Source organism: Equus quagga, chromosome 4 (assembly GCF_021613505.1).
Source record: "Equus quagga isolate Etosha38 chromosome 4, UCLA_HA_Equagga_1.0, whole genome shotgun sequence".
Taxonomy (NCBI): Eukaryota; Metazoa; Chordata; class Mammalia; order Perissodactyla; family Equidae; genus Equus; species Equus quagga.
In genome coordinates, this window is record NC_060270.1 from 48,412,835 (window position 1) to 48,432,062 (window position 19,228).

At 41.8% G+C, this 19,228-nt stretch overlaps 1 protein-coding gene across 14 annotated transcripts in view; it reads left to right on the forward strand.

Moving 5' to 3' along the window:
- Nucleotides 1–19,228, forward strand: part of TNIK (TRAF2 and NCK interacting kinase) — a 382,525-nt gene that overhangs the window by 73,485 nt on the left and 289,812 nt on the right. For all 14 annotated transcript variants that reach the window (XM_046658783.1, XM_046658791.1, XM_046658784.1 and 11 more), the window contains exon 2: nt 10,027–10,092. In XM_046658783.1, the coding sequence (XP_046514739.1) occupies nt 10,027–10,092 (66 nt within the window). The remainder of the gene's footprint in view (nt 1–10,026; nt 10,093–19,228) is intronic.

A 19,228-nucleotide genomic window follows, 5' to 3' on the forward strand; every position in this document is an offset into this window, starting at 1 on the left:
CCCTTCCCTTCCAGCCCCACGATTTGAAAGACAGTGAGTGAGTCCTCTGGTTTATCAAAGGGTTTTATTGGACAGAGGGAAAAATTACAAGTCAAGGTCTTAGGGTCTTGACCTAATTCTACCTCTAACCAGATGAGACCCTGACAGATCTCCTAAATACCCTTGTTGGGAAAAACTTGTGATTTTATGAGTATCTAGCACCTGCCTGGGTTTCACCTTGCTCTTCTGTAAAGTGGGGAGAGGGAGTTTGTTGATACGGTCTCAGAAGTCCCTGCTCCAGATGTCAGAGATCTTACTGCACTGTGCCTGTCACTAGTTGAACTGGTGATGTGGGGGACTTGATTCATCCAGCAAATATATTTTTTGAGTGTCTGTAATGTCCCAGTCGCTGATCTAAGTAACAGGGATACTGTGGCGAACGAAGCCGGTAGAAGGCATTCCTTCTTGGAGTTTGTGTCGAGGATGAAGGGTCTTTGGCACTTTTGAGCGCTTACAATATGGCAGACATTGCCTTAAATGTGTTATGTATATTAATTTTTTGGTCAAATAATCCTATGAAGTAGGTACTACTATTATCACTATTTGACAGTGGTGGAAACTGGGGCACAGGGAGATTAAATAGCATGCTCAAGGTCACGTAGCTAGTAAATGGTGAAGCTGGGATCAAAATCAGACTTTTGGGCTGTAGTGTCTGTGGCTTTAACATTGCTGTGGTGTACTCACCCACTAGCTATATGTCTCTCACTGTCAATTGATTGGTTAAGTTAAAGTAATCAGTATTCATCCTAGCTGATAACAAAGTAGAAAAAGAAAAGAAATTGTAGCTTTGGATAGAAATCTGACATCCTGCTAGGTCTCCATCTCTGGGATGCTAGGCTCTGATGGGAAGGCCGGGGCACAGAGCACCCAAGGCACATTCGACTTCTGGTTTCCCAGCCACTTGGCTGGTTGCATCTGCCTGGTTTGAGGTCACCAGCCCTTCTCTGGCTCCATTCTTAAACCGCATGGCCTTCTTCATCCCCGTAATAGCAAGTTAATTTCAGCACTGGCCATTTGTTGAGAAGTGAGTAATGATGGATTTGGCTTCCAATAATCTGGATTTGAATCCTGGCTCTACTATTGACCAATGCTGTCACCTTGAACAACTTCTTTGTCTTTTCTGAGGAAGATTCACCCTGAGCTAACATCTGTGCTCTAACATCTTCCTCTTTTTTGTATGTGGACTGCCACCATAGTGTAGCCGCCAACAAGTGGTGTAGGTCTGTGCCCGGGAACTGAACCTGGGCTGCCAAAGTGGAGTGCACCAAACTTAACCACTAGGCTATGGGGCTGGCCCCTTGGACAACTTTTAATAACACCAGCAGCAATGGCAGTAATGGCAGGACTGCCCTTCCCAAAGGACGATGCGGGACACGTGGAGCTGGGGGGAGGTGCAGGATGCAGCCTTATGAGGAAGGCAGGTCAAGCGGGATTATCCCGTTTTACAGATGGGGAAACCAGAATATGAGAGGTCAAATAACGCTAGCAAGGAGTAGAATCCCCTCTTGAACCATAACCTTTTTGCACCAGTCCTCTGATAGGTCTGCATAGTTTAATTTGTTCTATACAGATGATCAAGTGGGAAAATTCAGCAGTGTTTTATCTTTGTTGTTTTATGTATTTGTTAGTTGAATTACCTTTTCCAGTAGAGATGCATGGCTTGGCAGTATGTTAATAGAGTTAGGGCTGGGCTGTATTCTCTATCTCCCAAGTATATACTCTCAGAGCACCTTGTATTTTTCCTGCATGCTGCTTGTCATTGTAATTGAATTGTAATTTGCTGACTGTGTATATGTCGTCTGTGCTCATGTCTACACCTTCATCAGGCTGGAAGCGCCGGGAGGCAGGGGCCGGTGCACCTCCTGCTTCTACCTCGGACAGCAGGTGGGTGTGCAGGGTGCAGGTAGCACCCAGGGACTGAGAGGACCCCATTGCGGAAGGCATGACCTTCGGGTCCTAAGACCCTCACTGCGTTAGAAGGAGGGAAGGTCAGTTAAAGGAGCTTTGAGGGGCGCTGCCTGGCTGTTCGTGCAGCACCGGCTGGGATGGGGCCTGTTGCGTCCGCAGTGTTTCCTAGCGCTGTTCTGACTTCGGGAGAACGATGGTGTTGGAAAGCCTGACGGCTCAAGATAAATATGGAGAGTTCTCCTACTGTTCCTGTTTTCTTTGTTCTGTTTTGCTTTTGTAAGCATATGCTTGTCAGTTAGGGTTGAAACTGAACAAAACAGCTGCTAAATATGGTTCTAAGAGGAATAACATTTTGGTCTTTTTCAGGCCCGCAGGTTTAGAGTGAGCACAGTCGTTTGTCAGATGTCAGTAGGGAATCTGGGGTAGGCACTCATGCTGCGAGCCGCAGCAGCCGTCTCTGTTCTCTTGGGGTCCATTTCACCTGCCAAAGAGCTGGTGACCTCAGGTGGAAGATCTGTCACAGAGTGGCTATGTCTTTAAGAGGAGTGTGGCAGAAGGGTGTCTAGAGTCTGTTTAAGCCATTGCTCAGGATCCCTCCCAAGCCCAGTCTTACTTTCCTTTTCAGAGAAGGGGGAGGGGTTGGGAAGCATATGCGTCAGCATTTGTGATGATAAGGAAGCAGTCATCCTGCTCGTGTATTGAGGTTTGCCTTTTTCAGTCTTTGGGATGTAGTCTAGAGATGTTATTTAGTGTTCTGATAAATCCAGTATCGTTCAGAGGACCTGGAAAAATTAGAGTACAGCTCAGTGACTGGGAATATTAACCCCTAGATCTTAAACCTCTCCACTCTGCTGCCAAGTCAGGCTCGAGCCTGCCAAGGCTGCCTGAATTTCATCAGCTGATAGAACGGAGAATTTATTCCAACATCCCAGGAGCCCAAAACGTTAATGTGTCTTCCCAAGTGTCTCACTAATTTCTAAAGAGACGTCTCTTTGTCCGTAAATATCTGACCCTGTTTGCTAAGCATGTGGTGATATTGGTTAAAAAACAATAGGCTTTCTTTTATTGGCTTTGTTAGTTGAAAATATATGAAATACAGACTGAATTTTTCTGTGGCATATTCCTTGTATATTAAATGAACTCTTTTTCAAAGAGAAAAAAAGGAAAGGAAGGCGGGTAATATTTATTGAGGTCCTGTTATGCATCAGACCCTGAGCTCATCCAGACCCTTTCACAGCCCTTACCCCGTGAGGGAAGTAATACTGTCCCATTTTAAAGATGAAGGAACTGAGCTCATAGCAGTTATGAAACTTGTCCAAGGTTAGAGACCTAGCAAGTGGCAAATCAAGGGCTGGAGATTCTGATTCCAAGAAGCTGATGGAGCAGTGAGTGGCTAAGAGCTCAGGGTTTGGGGTCTGACCAGCTGAACACCCACCTTGGCTCTGCCATGGCTGGTGTGACCTTGACCAAGTGCTTAATTTCTCTGTGCCTCAGTGTCCTCATCTGTAAAACAGAGATAACAATAGCAAGCCACTTGGTACAGTTGTGATAATTAAATGAGCTATTTATAGAAAATGCTTAGAATAGTGCCTGGCATCTAAGTACTCACGAACTGTTAGCTATTAATGTGATTTTTGTTATCGTGACTAACCAAATTTGCCTTTATCAGTATTTGCTGAAAAGTTACATTTTCTTTCATGGAACAGCTTGCCTTTTGAAATGTAGTTATATTTCATTATGAAATAATGTAAACTATTCTACCTTAGAATTAAATTCCTTTTCAGCCTCCCGGCAAAGGTTAAGATCTGAATAAAGGCATGTGTAGCCAACAGGGATTCCTGACTTTGGTAAATGTCAATGATTTGCTCTTTTCTCCTTGGTGTATGTAGCCTTCTTCTATGCTGCCCATCCTGCTTTATGAGTAGCTAAGCAAACACAAGAGGGAAAATTAAGCTGATCCTTGTCTCTTAGCTTGCCTGTCTTTGTAACATGATCATTAGGTACAGCATCTTCTGTTGCACTGCACATGGCCACATCCTGGCAGCCTGTCTCCTCAGTGCACCTGAGGCACGGCTTACACCAATGGGTTTTATGGATTTTCCTTAGCGCTGGGAAAATCAGAGGAGCTTATGCGTGTGACACTTTTGTGCAAGTGGGAGTGGAGTAAGGGGGATGGAGGGGGCAGTGGCTAGGACAGCTTGTCTAGGTTGAAAAAGAAATGACATAAGGTTTGCTAGACCTTTGGGGGCACATGCTGATCCCATTTTTTGTGGCTTCCTCTACACATGTTGTAGAGAATTGGGACGGGGACATCAGCCTTATTGAGTAAATAATTATGTCTAGCAGTTATGTGTTGGACACTGTGCTAAATGCTGGGAAATACTAAGATAAATACGTTACAGTCCCGCTCTCAGGGCATTTGTAATCCCTCAAAGGGGAGAATGGAAGATGGGATAGCAGTATATGGAAGTGGTTATCACAGAGCCGTGCATGACATGCTGCGGGTACAGAGAGGTGGTGACACTAAGTTGAGAAAGGCTTCACAGGGGAGGTGGCAAACTGCACTTTCAAGGATGGACCTTCCTGGTAGAGAACGGTAGAAGGAAGAATCTTGGCATAGACATGAACCGAGGCACAGAGATATGAGCGAGGGTGGTGTCTTAGGGAAATGGCAGGTGGTTTGAGGTGGTGGGTTATGGCACAAAGTAGTGGAACACCAGGCTGGGAATGAAGGCCGGGCCTGAGAATGACAGGACCTTGCCTTTCATTTTGAACCACATTGTGTAGGATTTTGAGGTATGGAGTGTTGTATTAAGAAATACCTATTTTAGAAAGATCTGTGTGAAGGATAGATTGAAAGAAGGAAAGAATTGATTGAAAGTAAATAGTCTCGGCAAAAAATGGTGAGGCTTACTGTATGAATGGAGTGGAGCAGATGGCTATGGTGGACATTCGGAGATAAAATCGTTAGCACTTAGTGAACAAGAGGCTGGGACCTTGGGGTCAGCCTACTTTTAAGGTATGTACAGAAGAAATAAAGTCTCTGTGAGATGCTGAGTGGTATGATGGAAGAGAAAGGAGGGGATATATTTCCACAAGAGTGGTGGTGCTCAGCAGTGTAAATGCCTCAAAGAAGACCACTAGGACAGGACTGAGGAGTGACCATTACAAATAAGAAATTGAGGTCAGTGGTGACCCTTGGGAGAAATCACTTTAGGGTCTTGCAAGAGCGGAGGCAACAGCTGAAAGCTTACCATGTTCAAGCCATATCACTATTCCATAAGAACATAGCTAACAATTGCATGCATTTGTCTAAGGGATATTCACAAACATCCAGCTCTCCAGGTCCTTGGGTTGGGGGTATGGGAGAGGAAAGCCGAGGGTCAGTGCTAAGTTGAAGTGTCCCTGAACAATACATCTGCCTTCTGCTTTCTAGGGTCTCAAAGAACCCCCTCCTTGCAAATACCATGACTCTAATTGTGCCATGTTGTCTTATTACTATCAGCACACTGTAGAAAGTAGATGCTTATAGACTTCTCTTCCAGTTCCGAGCTGCTACTCATTTGTAGCCATGATGCTTGTATTGGATGCTGTGGTGTGTCACTCAGATCCCCTCTCCACTACTGAAGCACTCGTTGTCCATCTGCTGGGAGTGTAGGCAGCTAGTGATGGTTCTCGCCTGGGAATTTGTCCTCAGCTGAAAAGTGTTGCTTTACCCTAGATCACAACCTCTGGCATGGGGACAGGGGATAGCCTGCATACAATGACTAGTCAGTGGAGGTGGGGTTTAAAGGCCTCCCTGCCTCAAGGTGGGATAATTCTGAAGAGTCCGCCCAGCCCCAGAGCTCCTGTGGCATCAGAGGCAGTTTTTCTTCCACTGTATTGCAGATGAACTCTCCATCTGCTCAGTCCCATATTTCTTCCTTCACTCTCCCTCCCACTCGTATGGATTCTCCCACCCCAATAAATTCCCCCTGTGTAAATCTCAGCGATTCTCAGAGTCCCTTTCCTGGGGAATTGCCCTGATTCGATGATTATTTCCAGTTTGGTTGCCTACCCAAGGCGGGTCACCAAATTCTGTAGTCCCTTTGCTCTTTGCTTCTGAGCCCCTTGGGTGTGTCCAGTGAAAAGAGCGTCTTTCTCAGCAGCTGGAAGGAAAGTCTCAGCATTGAGCACCCCCGCCCCCACTCCAATTGCTCCAATTGGCTGGGCCATGTGCGAGTTAATGGACTTTTCAGGAACAGGAAAGAGTCTAGAAGTCAGCTGTCCAGCTCCGCCTGAGACCTACCCATTAAACCCTAGCCTGAGGAGGGGTCTGTGAGGTGAGGTGAGCCCTGGGTGTAGAAGCTGGTCTGAACTTTACATCCTGTTTCTGCTCCTGCCCTCCCCTCCCCCCATCTTCTGCCTCCCAGGCTCCTTAAGGCAGCTAGTAGTCACGGTCCTGCATCTCCTCTCTTTCGTTAATTTTTTCTTTTTAGTCAAGAAAAATGAGTGTTGAAAACACAATTGACATATTTCAAGCAAATGTAGAACCTCTCTCGAAATTTGTTGCAGAAACACCACTGAGCAAACAAACTACTGGGAGGCACGGCTTAGACACAAACAGCAGCTGCCACCGTTTGTGGGTGCTTTTTTCCCTCTTTTCCTCATTTCTTTCTAATTCCGTTTGTAATAAAACCTGCTGTCTAAGGGCCTCTCTAAGTTTAGCAAACCCTATTTTTCTTTCCCATCCTGAGGCCTCCCAGGTGGCCATGACAGTGTCTTTTAGCTGTGGCATCTCGGTCGACAGAGCTCTAGGCCCTTACTGTGTTCTGCCGTCCCCTGGTTCCATCTGGAACGTTGTCCACACCACCTTGACCGGGTGGGGCGTGGCTGGAACTTCTGGACTTCTAGATCTGTCGGGACATGAGTCTGGAGTGTGATTTCCTGCCCTTTTGGCCTTGTAACAATGAATGATGCTAATTTCAATCTGTCTCAGTGACTAAGTGCTTCAACTGTTTGTTTTTTGTTTTTGTTTTGTTTTTTATTTGTTTTCTCGGTGGACTCTTTGAAGGCTAATAGCAAAGGGCTTTTCTTGGGCCTATTTGCTAAAGACTGTAAGTTTAAAGAACTCTAACTTGTTACATCAAACTCATCTGTCTTCTTCCCATCAACAGTAGCCCTGAAGCAGCTGCTAGCAGTGAAATGCTGCTAGTGGTGTGGAATTCCTCAGCTTAAAAATGACTCCTATTAGCTATTAATAGATTGCTGACTGTGTGTGGGGCGGGGTGCTGGGCCCTCACTTACTCTGCTCCAGAGCTCTGCTGGGTAGATGTCATCCCCGTGTCATCTGCTCGGGGACTAAGTTGCTCTCCAGGGTCTCCTGGGGTCACACAGCCAGTCAAGACAAAGCTAGTGTTCAGCCCAGGTCTGTCTGAAGCCAAAGCTCAGGCCTTCCCCCTCCAGCCTCTCAGCCACCGTAATAATCTATGGCAGTGCTCACAGGAAAGTGTCGACTGGAGATGGCAAATGCTTTTTAGACCAGAGATTTCAGTCTTTTTAATTTGTCCCTCAAAGTCTTTTTTTTTTTAAAAGTGAGTCAGTGCCTAACATTTAAAAATTAGGAGATTTCACGTTAAATAAAATGTTCAGTTTTTCTTTTTCTTTTTTTGAGCAAGATTAGCCCTGAGCTAATGTCTGCTGCCAATCCTCCTCTTTTTGCTGAGGAAGATTGGCCCTGAGCTAACACCTGTGCCCATCTTCTTCTACTTTTTTTTTTTTAAAGATTTTATTTTTTTTTCCTTTTTCTCCCCAAAGCCCCCCGGTACATAATTGTATATTCTTCGTTGTGGGTCCTTCTAGTTGTGGCAAGTGGGACGCTGCCTCAGCGTGGTTTGATGAGCAGTGCCATGTCCGCGCCCAGGATTTGAACCAACGAAACACTGGTCCGCCTGCAGCGGAGCGCGTGAACTTAACCACTCGGCCACGGGGCCAGCCCCATCTTCTTCTACTTTTTATATGTGGGACGCCTGCCACAGCATGGCTTGCTAAGTGGTGCTAGGTCCACGCTCAGGATTCGAAGAGGTGAACCTCAAGCCACTGTAGTGGAGCTTACAAACTTAACTGCCATACCACCAGTCTGGCCTCTATTTTTTTTTAAAGTAATTTTATTGGGATTATAATGGTTTATAACATTGTGTAATTTCGGGTGTACATTATTATCACTTCCTGAATACACTTCATTGTGCTCACCCCCAGTAGTCTAATTTTTATCCATCACCATGTATATGTGTCCCTCTGTCCCTTTTGCTCATCCCCAACACCCTTCCCCTCTGGTAACCACTAATCTGTTCTCTTTATCCATGTATTTGTTATCTTCCACATATGACTGAAATCATGCAGTATTTATCTTTCTCTGTCTGGCTTATTTCACTAACATTATACCCTCAAGGTCCATCCATGTTGTTACAAATGGGACAATGTTGTCTTTTTTATGGCCGAGTAGTATTCCGTTGTGTGTGTGTGTGTGTATGTATATATATATATATATATATATACATACACACACCACGTCTTCTTTATCCATTCATCTGTAGAAGGGTGCTTGGGTTGCTTCCACATCTTGCCCATTGTGAATAATGCTGCAGTGAACATAGGGGTGCATAAATCTCTTTGGATCATTGATTTCAAGCTCTTTGGATAGATACCCAGTAGTGGGATAGTTGGATTGTATGGTAGTTCTATTTTTAATTTTTGAGAAATCTCCATACTGTTTTGCATAGGGGCTGTACTAGTTTGTGTTCACACCAGCAGTGCATGAGCATTCCCTTTTCTCCACATCCTCTCCAACATTTGTTGTTTTCTGTCTTGGTGGTTGTAGCCATTCTGACCAGGTTAAGGTGGTATCTCATTGTAGTTTTGATTTGTATTTCCCTAATAATTAGTGATGTTGAGCATCGTTTGATGTATCTGTTGGTCATCTATATGTCTTCTGTGGAAAAATGTCTGTTCATGTCCTCTGCCCATTTTTTTGATCTGGTTGTTTGTTTCAAAATGTTCAGTTTTTCTTTAAAAAAAATCTTTAGACCTGGCAATAGTATGCTTCTAGGTTGACATGACAACAACTGGTTCAGTCTGGTCACAGCCCTGCCCCCTCCCCTTAGAGGAGACAGGACTTCTTCAGTTTGCCCCAGGCCCCAGCTGGCCCACACTTGACTCATTTACTTTACTTACCTGGCCTCTGTGGACATCTAAGTTTGTGATTCTTGATTTAGGCCTTTAAAGAAACAATTTCTGTCCAGTTAGGAATCAATAGAGGTCAAATTCCATTTCTACCTTGAGTTGAATTTTATAGGCTTTGATTTTTCTTTTCAACTTTTTGGAATGGTAATTCGGTCATAATAGCAGTAATTATTGGGCATTTATTGGGCATTCTAACATTTAGCTGACTCTGAGGGTTAGCAGACACCGGTTTGTTGTTAAGAACTTGCGTAATACTCCAATTTGGTTTGTATTCTAACCTGCGGGTACCCTGCGGGTTCTGCGGGAACGAGAGAGGCAGCGTTGTACAGAGGGGAGATGAATCTAAAGAAAAGCAATCTGAGAGATGTAGTTCTGTCAGATTCTGTTTTCTCTGGGGAACTGTTGACTCCCTTGGGTGAGATGGGCCCCCCAGTATAGGAACACCCCTTTCTTAACTGCCAGGGTTCAACACAGTGAGCTGCTCAGAAATTTCAAAGAGAAAGATCTTAACAGTCAGAACCCTCTCAGGATGATGAATCATTCCTTTTATCTTGATGGACCTGTGTGTTTCCATTTGACAGTGGGAAATATATTAATTCTTTTTTATTGTTTCCATGGAAGTTGTGTCTCCTTTTGTCTGATTTAAACACATCTTATAGAAATGTGAAATAGAAGCAGAATGGATTTTGACTAATTTCATAGCTGCAGCTGAATTGCATTTTAATAGTATTTAATATTAACGTATGAGAACCCCCAAAGCTAAAGTTATTTATTTGCTTATTTTAAATATTTGCTTCTGATTGAGACAATGCCTAGAATATTGTTTTGAATTTTTATTGTTTGTTTATGTTCTTTCAGGACCCTGCAGGGATCTTTGAATTGGTGGAACTTGTTGGAAATGGAACATATGGACAAGTTTATAAGGTGAGTTCATTGGGTTTGAACATGGCGTATGTGTGGTCTCGGTTCATGAATGCTGAGTAGCAGAGCTGTTTATTCTTGCTCGTATATGCTTCATAATAGATTTGAAATGGAATAATATATTTGTTAATTAATTCTCCATCTTTTCAAACATATCTGTGGTCCCATTGGTTAAACTGGATTCTGGGATTTGGGCATTTCCCTTCATTGTATATTACAATGTTTATGTTGGACACGTGAATTCTGATGTTGGATATTTGAAGCTCTTTAAGAGCTTAGTTTCTGTTACTTTAATCACTGCCAGAACTGGTTTTCAAAGGAGCAGAGGATGCCATTTACTTCAGAAATTTAAGCTGTTAATGTATGGCAGCTGGAAAAGTAGATTTGTTATTGGCCTAGGGCAGGAGTTAAATGAGTTGAGTGATCGGTGTTGGGAGAACACTGGCTACCTCAGAAAGCAGAGGCCGAATGGCAGCAGTGACTTTACAAGACAGGAAATAATTAAAAGTTAAACTTGAGCTTAGATGGAACTGAGGAATAAGAAGTCCTTTTTGCCCTTTGACTAATTTTTGCTTACAAATTCACTCAAGAAATGCTTTTAAAAGATATTTTCCCCAGTAAATGATCTGAAAAAATGGTTGTTTGAAAATGTGGGTTGATTTCCCTTCTGATTATCAAAAGGAAATGGAAATGAACTGTTTTTGGACTAAAACTCAGGGTTTTAGTGAATGAGCTATTGAAATAAATGCCTTCAAAACAAACCAACTGTTTCCTCATGATTATTTCTAGGGAAATATCCATCATTTTCCTGAGTGGTAGTGATATGGGGTGGCATTTCCATTGCAAATTATCTCTCTTGTTCTATTTTTTAAAATTCCATCTTTGAGCCCTAAACTTCTCCTAGTTGATTAAAATTGCTGTAGAAGTCATCCAAATTATAGTATTTCTAATTCTCCAGAATGTTGAAAGTATATATATGGTGTTCTTGAGAATCTGGTTTTTAAAGCACAATTGTAAATGGATACATATTTAAACTGTTATATACTGGGAGGTACCTTTGGTGTCCACGCTAGGGGAATATTTCTCCCTTGCAAGAAATGATTATTCCTAAAATGTCAACCCCCTGTTATTAGACAGAATGTAGTCTACCTGAGCTCTTCACTTGACATTGATCTTGTCTGACGCAAGAAGGAAATGTGTCTCAGCAAATGCTTTTAAATACTTTCAATGAAGATAATTAGGTTGGAAGATTGTGTTATTGCATTTTGAGAAATTGGATTGAACTTGTGAAATGCTGTGAACCTAATGAATTAAGCTCTGATTTAGGTAGAAAATTACTTCTGATTTGCTGTCAATATGGAGAAAGAACTCTGTAGCATTCTGTTGGCTTTATGGCGCCGTTTCTTAGACCTGCTCCATTGTACTATGCTTCCCACCTGTGGAGTACACATTTGGGAGACGCTTCATAACTGTGTCCATTAAGCCAAGAGGTGGACTGTGCACTCTTGCCAGAGAAGATAACAAAGTGATTCAATTAAGGACGAGGATGTTTGGAAAATCCAGAATTATCCCTAATTTCTTGTCACCTTAAAAAAAAGAGAAAGAAACAAATGGCAAGTGGTCTCAGATCTTTTTAGAGAGAAAAGATATTTACTCACTGTGTTGTTAACATTATTCTTCTAAAGGGTGCCATTTTCTTAGTGGTTGATACAAAACTTTGGCCTCTCTCAAGCTGAAGGGAGACTGCAAAGAATGGTCATGGCGAACGCTTTGGACTTTGGGACAAGAGGCTTGGTGTCTTTTATGAGCCCTATGTATTGTTTTGTGGCATTGTATGTTTCCTGTGCATTAGTCAAATGAGAATATAGTTAGAAATATTTTGGGGAGTTGTAATGCTTTATCTAAAGAATTGAAATTCCATACGCAGTTAAGGGTTTGGTTTCTAGACAAGCAGATGATATTAGGTGACATGCCTCATGAACAGGGACACCTGGGTTCCCTGAGCCACTAATCCAGTCTTGTTTTTACTGAGTTTTGAAGGATTAAAGTTTAATAAAATAGCAAAATCTTAACTCAAACATAACTTTATATACTTTATATATGTTACTATATATAACTATATATGCTTTATGTGCTTTAACAAATATTCTTTATAGCCCTTGAAAGAGATTTCTATACAAAAAAATTCTATGATAAATACTTTCTTTACATTAAGTATTAAACCTTTGATTTAAATTTTTTGTAAATCTAGCTTTTGGTGTTCCTGAATTGCATAAAATGAGGCATACCTTTATGAACAACTATATGGACATAGCCTTTATTTTATGGAAAGATTCATCGTAACTTTCTTTTTATAAGTTGTCCTAAAAGAATCATAATATAATTTTATTTACAAGTAGTTTTTAAGAAACATACTTAATAGAATAAACAAAAAGTATATGTAGACATTAAGAGAATATTTCCTGAAGTATGTCAGTATATAGCCACGTACATCTGGATGTGTAAATATAAATATTTTTTATAAAGGTCACTTAATAATGTTTAGCTTTTCAAATTTGCTTCCAGTCTTGCTCCCAAGCTTGGGAGCTCCCAAGTTTAGCTGTGTCTGTCCTTGGAAGCCTAGATTTGTTTATCTTTAGCATTTTGGTCCCAGGTGGTCAAGTGGTAATTCACTGTCTGTTTTTTACTTTATTTACTGGACAGAATACATAAATAATAAAGAGCACTTTTAATGAGGAAACCATCTTCCTGGGCCCATGGTTCCCATTAAAAACTAAACCAACAAAAGGCCACATACCTGTCTGCTAGAGGTTTTGGCTGTTTATTAGCATGCCGCCTATTGGGAACCTAATGGAATCCAGACAATGTTTTTGTTAAAATAGAATAATTATTTTAATAAGTTGAAATAATTGTTTAACCCTTATGGCTTAAACACCGCTAAATCTTAGCCACAGATTTCAAATGAATGGTAGTCTATCCTGTTTCTTGATTTGTCCTTTTGAAATATATATTGGTTATTACAGGGATGGAGACATACCCTATCCCAGCGTGACAATGTGAATTGGGAATATGGTAGATTCCTCAGTATCTCTCAGGTTTTTCTTGGAACCTCAGTAAGGTTGTAAAATGTGAAGTAAAGAGGCCATCTTGGTGTCGTAGACCTTGTGAGAGAGAGCACTGTGAGGGAGGGAAGTGTGTGTGTGTGTGTGTGTGTTTTCAAAGGGGTGCAAGGGTCCTCAAAGGTCATCTAGTCCAGTCATTCCTCTGCCCCCTGTCTGTTCAGCCCATCCTTGATCACCTCCAGTCACGGATCTTATTATCTCCTAGTCAGTTCATTTTTCTACAACTCTCTTTAAATATTTGTCATCATGTTGAGCTGAGATTCTGCATTCCTAAAATGTTTACCATTTTAAGTCCATTCCATGCCCTTAGAGCTGTCTTAAAAAAGAAATTAAATCTTCTTCCACAAGAACATAGCCCTTCAGATATTTGAAGAAGACTTCTCCCCGCAAACACATACCCGTGTCTTCTGTTCTCCAGTTAATATAGCATAGCCTTAGTTGCTTAATTAATTCTTCATATGACGAAGACCTGAGGGCCTTCATTGCCTGGCTTCTGACTTGAAACTATTCTAATATATTACTAAAAATAATATTTTATATTTTAAAATAGTTTTCTATTTCATAAAACATTTTATGTCTGTTACCTGATTTCTGATTTAATTTCTGCAATAATTTTGTGAGAACCTTGTTCTCACCTCAGGGTCTTTATAGTAACAGTTCCTCTGTCTAGAACACATTCCCCCAACCTTCTCATGACTGGCTCCTTCTCCTTCAGGTCTCAGCTCACATGTAATCTCCTCAAGGAAACCGCTTTTCATCCTTGTGTCTAATATAGCTGGCCACCGCCTCCGCCTCCCTCTCCATAGACTTTCTCTTTCATGTCAACCTGTTGTATGGTCTTCATGGCATTGCCACTGTCTGAAATTATCTTACTTCTTTGTTTATGTATATTAAACAATTTAAATGAATAGCAAAGGAGAAATAAGGGTTGAGACCTCCTCTGTCTTGTCATCACTATGTCCGCAGTCTGGCACATAGAAGATGTTGACCGTTGTGGGCAGAATTGAGCTCTGTTTTCCTTGATGATTCTTTTTCATTTGTTCCCAGTTTTTTCAGCGTTTCCCAGAAGTGCATATTTGTATGAAAGTAATCAACAAAACGCTCTACCTGTCTTTTATTAAAGGTGGGAGGCTGATGTGGAATGTATGCTAATTGAATTGTTGATAGTGTGTGGAAGCAAGACCCATGCTGGAAATTTAAAAAACAAGGCAAATTAGTTTCCTGGGGTTGAGACTCCTGGCAGAGATTCTCAAACTTTAGGGGGAATAATGAATATTTGGGAAATTATTAAAAATGTAGATTTCCAGGCCCTACGTCTGAAATTTTGTTTCAGTAGGTCTGGGGTGGAGTCCAGGGATCTGCTCTTCACAGAAGTATATGGGTTCATTCTGCTGTCCAGGGCCCTGAGGCCACACCTCCAGAAACTCAGCAGACGTCATTGTAGATTACCCTGTTGTAGGGCTGCTTGAGTGAATGCTAATGCTAATGTTTTTTGTGGTCATTTGCTGTAGGATTTCTAGCTGACTCACACTTGCGTAAACTGAGAAAAGTGAAAAACATAAAGATCTTGACCTGAGATCTGATGTCAACCAGTGTGATGTCCTCATTCAGAGATTTGACTTTCGGTGTTTCTGTTTGAGGTGCTTGTGATTACAGTTTAAGGTTGTTCCTGAATAAGTCATCTTAAGACCTGAGAGTTGATGTGGTCAAAAATGACCGTTTTTTTTTTTTTTAAAGATTTTATTTTCCTTTGTCTCCCCAAAGCTCCCCGGTACTTAGTTCATATTCTAGTTGTGGGTCTTTCTAGTTGTGGCATGTGGGATGCCGCCTCAGCATGGTCTGATGAGTGGTGCCATGTCCGCGCCCAGGATCCAAACTGGAGAAGCCCTGGGCTGCCAAAGTGGAGTGCGTGAACTTAACCACTTGGCCACGGGGCCAGCCCCAAAAATGACTTTCTATGTGAAGAATATGAACCTGTTGCATGAGATTTCCTCAGATCTGTGTATTGTGATCTCTTAATTAACCTTCTGTTAAAATAAGATAAAGCATTTTAATGGGAGGCTTATTAATAGTCTTGATATGAAGGTGATTCTATGACATAGTCAGCATGCAATGTAGCTTTTCGTAGTCTGTTCTAATGAAGCATGAATTGTACCATTCATGTCTTGTTTGGTAAGGAGTGAATATGGGAGAATGTTGTGTTTCTTAGATAATGGTGGCATTTGTTTCTTTAATCGAGAATTTCCAATATAAAGAATACATTCTTTCACATTTGTTGAGTGCCAATGAAAAAAGCCCCGTGCATTGTGTGGGAAGAATGCAGAGTCTACTGAGGTGGTTCCGACTCTACAGAAGTGTGCAATCAGATTATCTAATTAAGATTCTGAGTGCTTGCTATGTGCTGAAGGTTATCATATATGTATTGTCTGGTTATTCCTCATGATTTTCAGGGGCGGAAATTAAAGCACATTTATTAAACCACATTATCACTCCAAGGCAGGGTTTCTTAACTGAAGCACTATTGACATTTTGGGTCAGATAACTCTGTGTTGGGAGGAGCTCTTCTGTGCATTGTAGGGTGTTCAGCAGCATCCCTGGCCTCTACCCACGAGATGCCAGTAGCACTCCCCAAATCACGAAAATCAAAAATGTCTCCAGACATTGCCAAATGTCTCCTGGGGGGCAAAATTGTTCCTAGTTGAGGAGCACTTGTCTAAGGATAAGACAAAATAGTAAAACTCTTAAAATTGAAACACAAACAGAGACAGTGGGAGTGTACAATCTGGTGCTATTAATGCTGTCCAGGCAGAGTGGGGACCTGAATGGACTGTAGGAGGGGGATTTGGAAAAACCCCAGAGGCCTTGGATTTGCACATCTTGGAGGGTAATTTAGCATTTTGATGAGTGGAAAGGAGTGCAGCAAAAGGACTCAGGGCAGGACTGAGCTGGATTCCCAGTCTAGTTCTGTCTCGTTCTAGTTGTGTGAAGATAGCCAACTCTCTCCGAGTCTGAATTCCTTCATCAATTATTAATAGTACAGCATAGGGTTGTTATGAAAACTCAAGAGTAATGTATGTGGAAGCCCTGAGCCCAGTGCCTGACACACAGTGGACACTCAGTAACCTTTTCTTCTTCCAAAACATGTGTGCCAATGGGAGCCTAGCTTACCAGTTCTTTCCATGGTCTTGTTTTTGTAGAAGATTTTGTGGTATGAAAGAAACATTCATGGAAGGTGAAGTCAGAAACACACTTATCTTTGTGCTTTGCAATCTACCTTTGATTTCTTACTGTTTATGAATGCTCAGAATTGCATTATTTACATTAAATCCAATTCTCAATACTTATTTGGCATTTGGTGATCTAATTGCCATTTAGATAACTATAGTTGTCTTTCATGTTAAAAGAAAGCCAATTTCTCAATAATTTATAAAGAGAAGGTAGATTATTAGAAGAAGTAAGAAGAACTGGTTGTAGCACGCTGGAATTTGAGTGGGATGAGAGTGGCTAAAATAATTGTAGGGGCCGGCCCGGTGACGTAGTGGTTAAGGTCACGCACTCCACTTTGGCAGCCTGGGGTTCGCCAGTTCAGATTCCAGGTGTGGACCTCCGTGCTGCTTATCAAGCCATGCTGTGGTGGCATCCCACATATAAAATAGAGGAAGATGAGCATGGATGTTCGCTCAGGGCCAATCTTCCTCAGCAAAAAGAGGAGGATTGGGGGCAGACGTTAGCTCAGGGCTAATCTTCCTCAAAAAAGACCTCAATTATGTATTTTTCAAATTTGGGTGGAGAATCAACAGTATTTCCTCTTAAGGTAGTACAGGATATGAGTTGAGAGGCTTTATTGTGAGGTTTGTAAGGAATGGAGGGTAGTGAGGGCCTCACTTAGGAGTTCAGGACCTGTCTTAATGATTGCGGTTCTGCCTCTGACTTGCTGTTGCTTTGAGCTTGGTGTGTAAGCACTTAGAGCTTCAGTTTTTCTGATCTGTAAAATGAGAATAAAAATGTCTTTCCTGTTATACCCCACCAGTTTGCTGTGGGGTTGAAACGAATAAGAACTATGAAAATATTTTTAAAAATTTGAACTGTATGTACACTTAAGGTTTGACTATCACTCTTGTCATTTATTACAAGGTAGGCGGCAGAGTCCCGTATACCAGGGTCTAGGGAAGTTTATTCCTGTGTAGTTCTTTCTCTTCCTCATCCTTATGCTCATTATGCTGTGTGTTACCAAGTAAATGCTATTCCCCTCTGGGTAGTGTGACTCCAGCTACAGATTCATTCTTATGCCCCTTCTGTTTCCTGTTTTGCAATCTTCAGGCAAACAAGGGTGACTGGAGTGAGTGGAGGTCTCTCTGGCTTTGCCTTTGCCTCATTGACATTTGTTAGCTAGTTAGTCACATTTCCCAAAGTGTGTTCAGTGGAACCCCAAGATTAGCTCTGTGAAAAAAGAGTAAAGTGACTAAAGACATTTCATAGCACTACTAACCATCCCTTCCTCTTGAACATAAGCATTTGTATTACTTTGTTTTACCCAGTATTTCCCCAGTTTATTTGACTGTGGACTCTCCCCTTTCCTCCCGCTCCCCCATTCATGCCTCTTGGAACTCTTCCACAGAACACGGACGGTCAGGATGGCTCATGTCCCTGTATGATGGCTGAGTGCCCATCTCTGCATTGCTGTAACCTCCGTGTTGTCCTATCCCTTTGAATCAGAGGGCATTTTATGTAAAACATGGCTGCAGGGCTGTCTTTCCTGTCTCCTTATAAACCAGGCTCTTGGGCCAGGCCTGATATATTGATTGCCTTTAAGAAGATTTTTTTTTTTTTTGCTGTTTATAGTAATAGATTTTATCTATTAAAATCAATTAATGATATGAGTTGAGGATACTAGTTGGTTTCATTCCATTAAAAAATTTTTTTGTACCTGCCAAAATACCCAAGCGCTATTTTTGTAGGAGTGCAGAAACTGTGATTAACATCAAATAGACATTGACAAAATGTCTCTAAGATGCTATAGCACATGCAAAGCTTTGTTCTTAGTCATAGGTTCATTTGACTGTAGCTAAGACTTCAGGATTATCTAGTTCTTATTATTTAGTCTCAGAGTATCCTTTAATTGCAGTTGACCAGAATTATAGGTAACAATTTTACTCCTGCTCCTTAATAAACAGAAGAATCATTTACCCTTGAAATATGTTGGCTTGATGAGCTTTTCATCCTCAGAGATCCCTGTGATGTTTGCAGCTAATTTGGCTCGAGACCACGCCGCCTCATGCTATGATCTGTCAGGTGTAATGAATTAGATGGTCGTCCTGTGAGCACAGAGGAAGACCTTTGTGAGTGCCTGTGTGCCGTATGCCATATGGAAGGGTCGCTTTCTCAGCTAGGTGGTGGAACCTCCAGAGTTGCTACCAAAACTTGCTGCAGGGTACTTGTAGGAATTCTTGTTGCTACCAGTGGTTCTCAGCCCTCACTGTTTATAGATATCATCTGGATAGCTTTGAAAGGCTATAGCTATCTGGACCTTTGTCTGGAAAGTTTCTAGAACTTCCCAGATGCTTCTAATGCACAGCCAGAATTGAGAGCACTGAGCTAAGGCATTGCGTCCCAGGTAGTATAAGAGTGTCTTTTCCTTTGGCAGGAGCCTCCCCCACTCTTGGCTCTATCCTGGGATTTGGTTTACCTTGTTTATTCATTTGTTCAGCATCAGCCTTCATAATAAGCATCTATTATCTGCTTGGCACTTGTGGGCCCACCTTTCATTTGCAGAGTTTAGATTGCCTTCGTTTGAAATCCTTTCATTCCCGCTCATATCAGTGATTTGCCAAATAGCTGGATGCACAGCACCCTGGTGACTTGTAGTTTTTAGATCACATAACACCCTTAATGACTTGGTGATTATAAGGCAGTCTCATGTAATTGAACAATCAATAGTTACTGTGTAACTACCATTATTTTAGGGTTATTGGTAACCTGTAAAATTAAACTCCACCAGGATTACCGGCACAGAATTT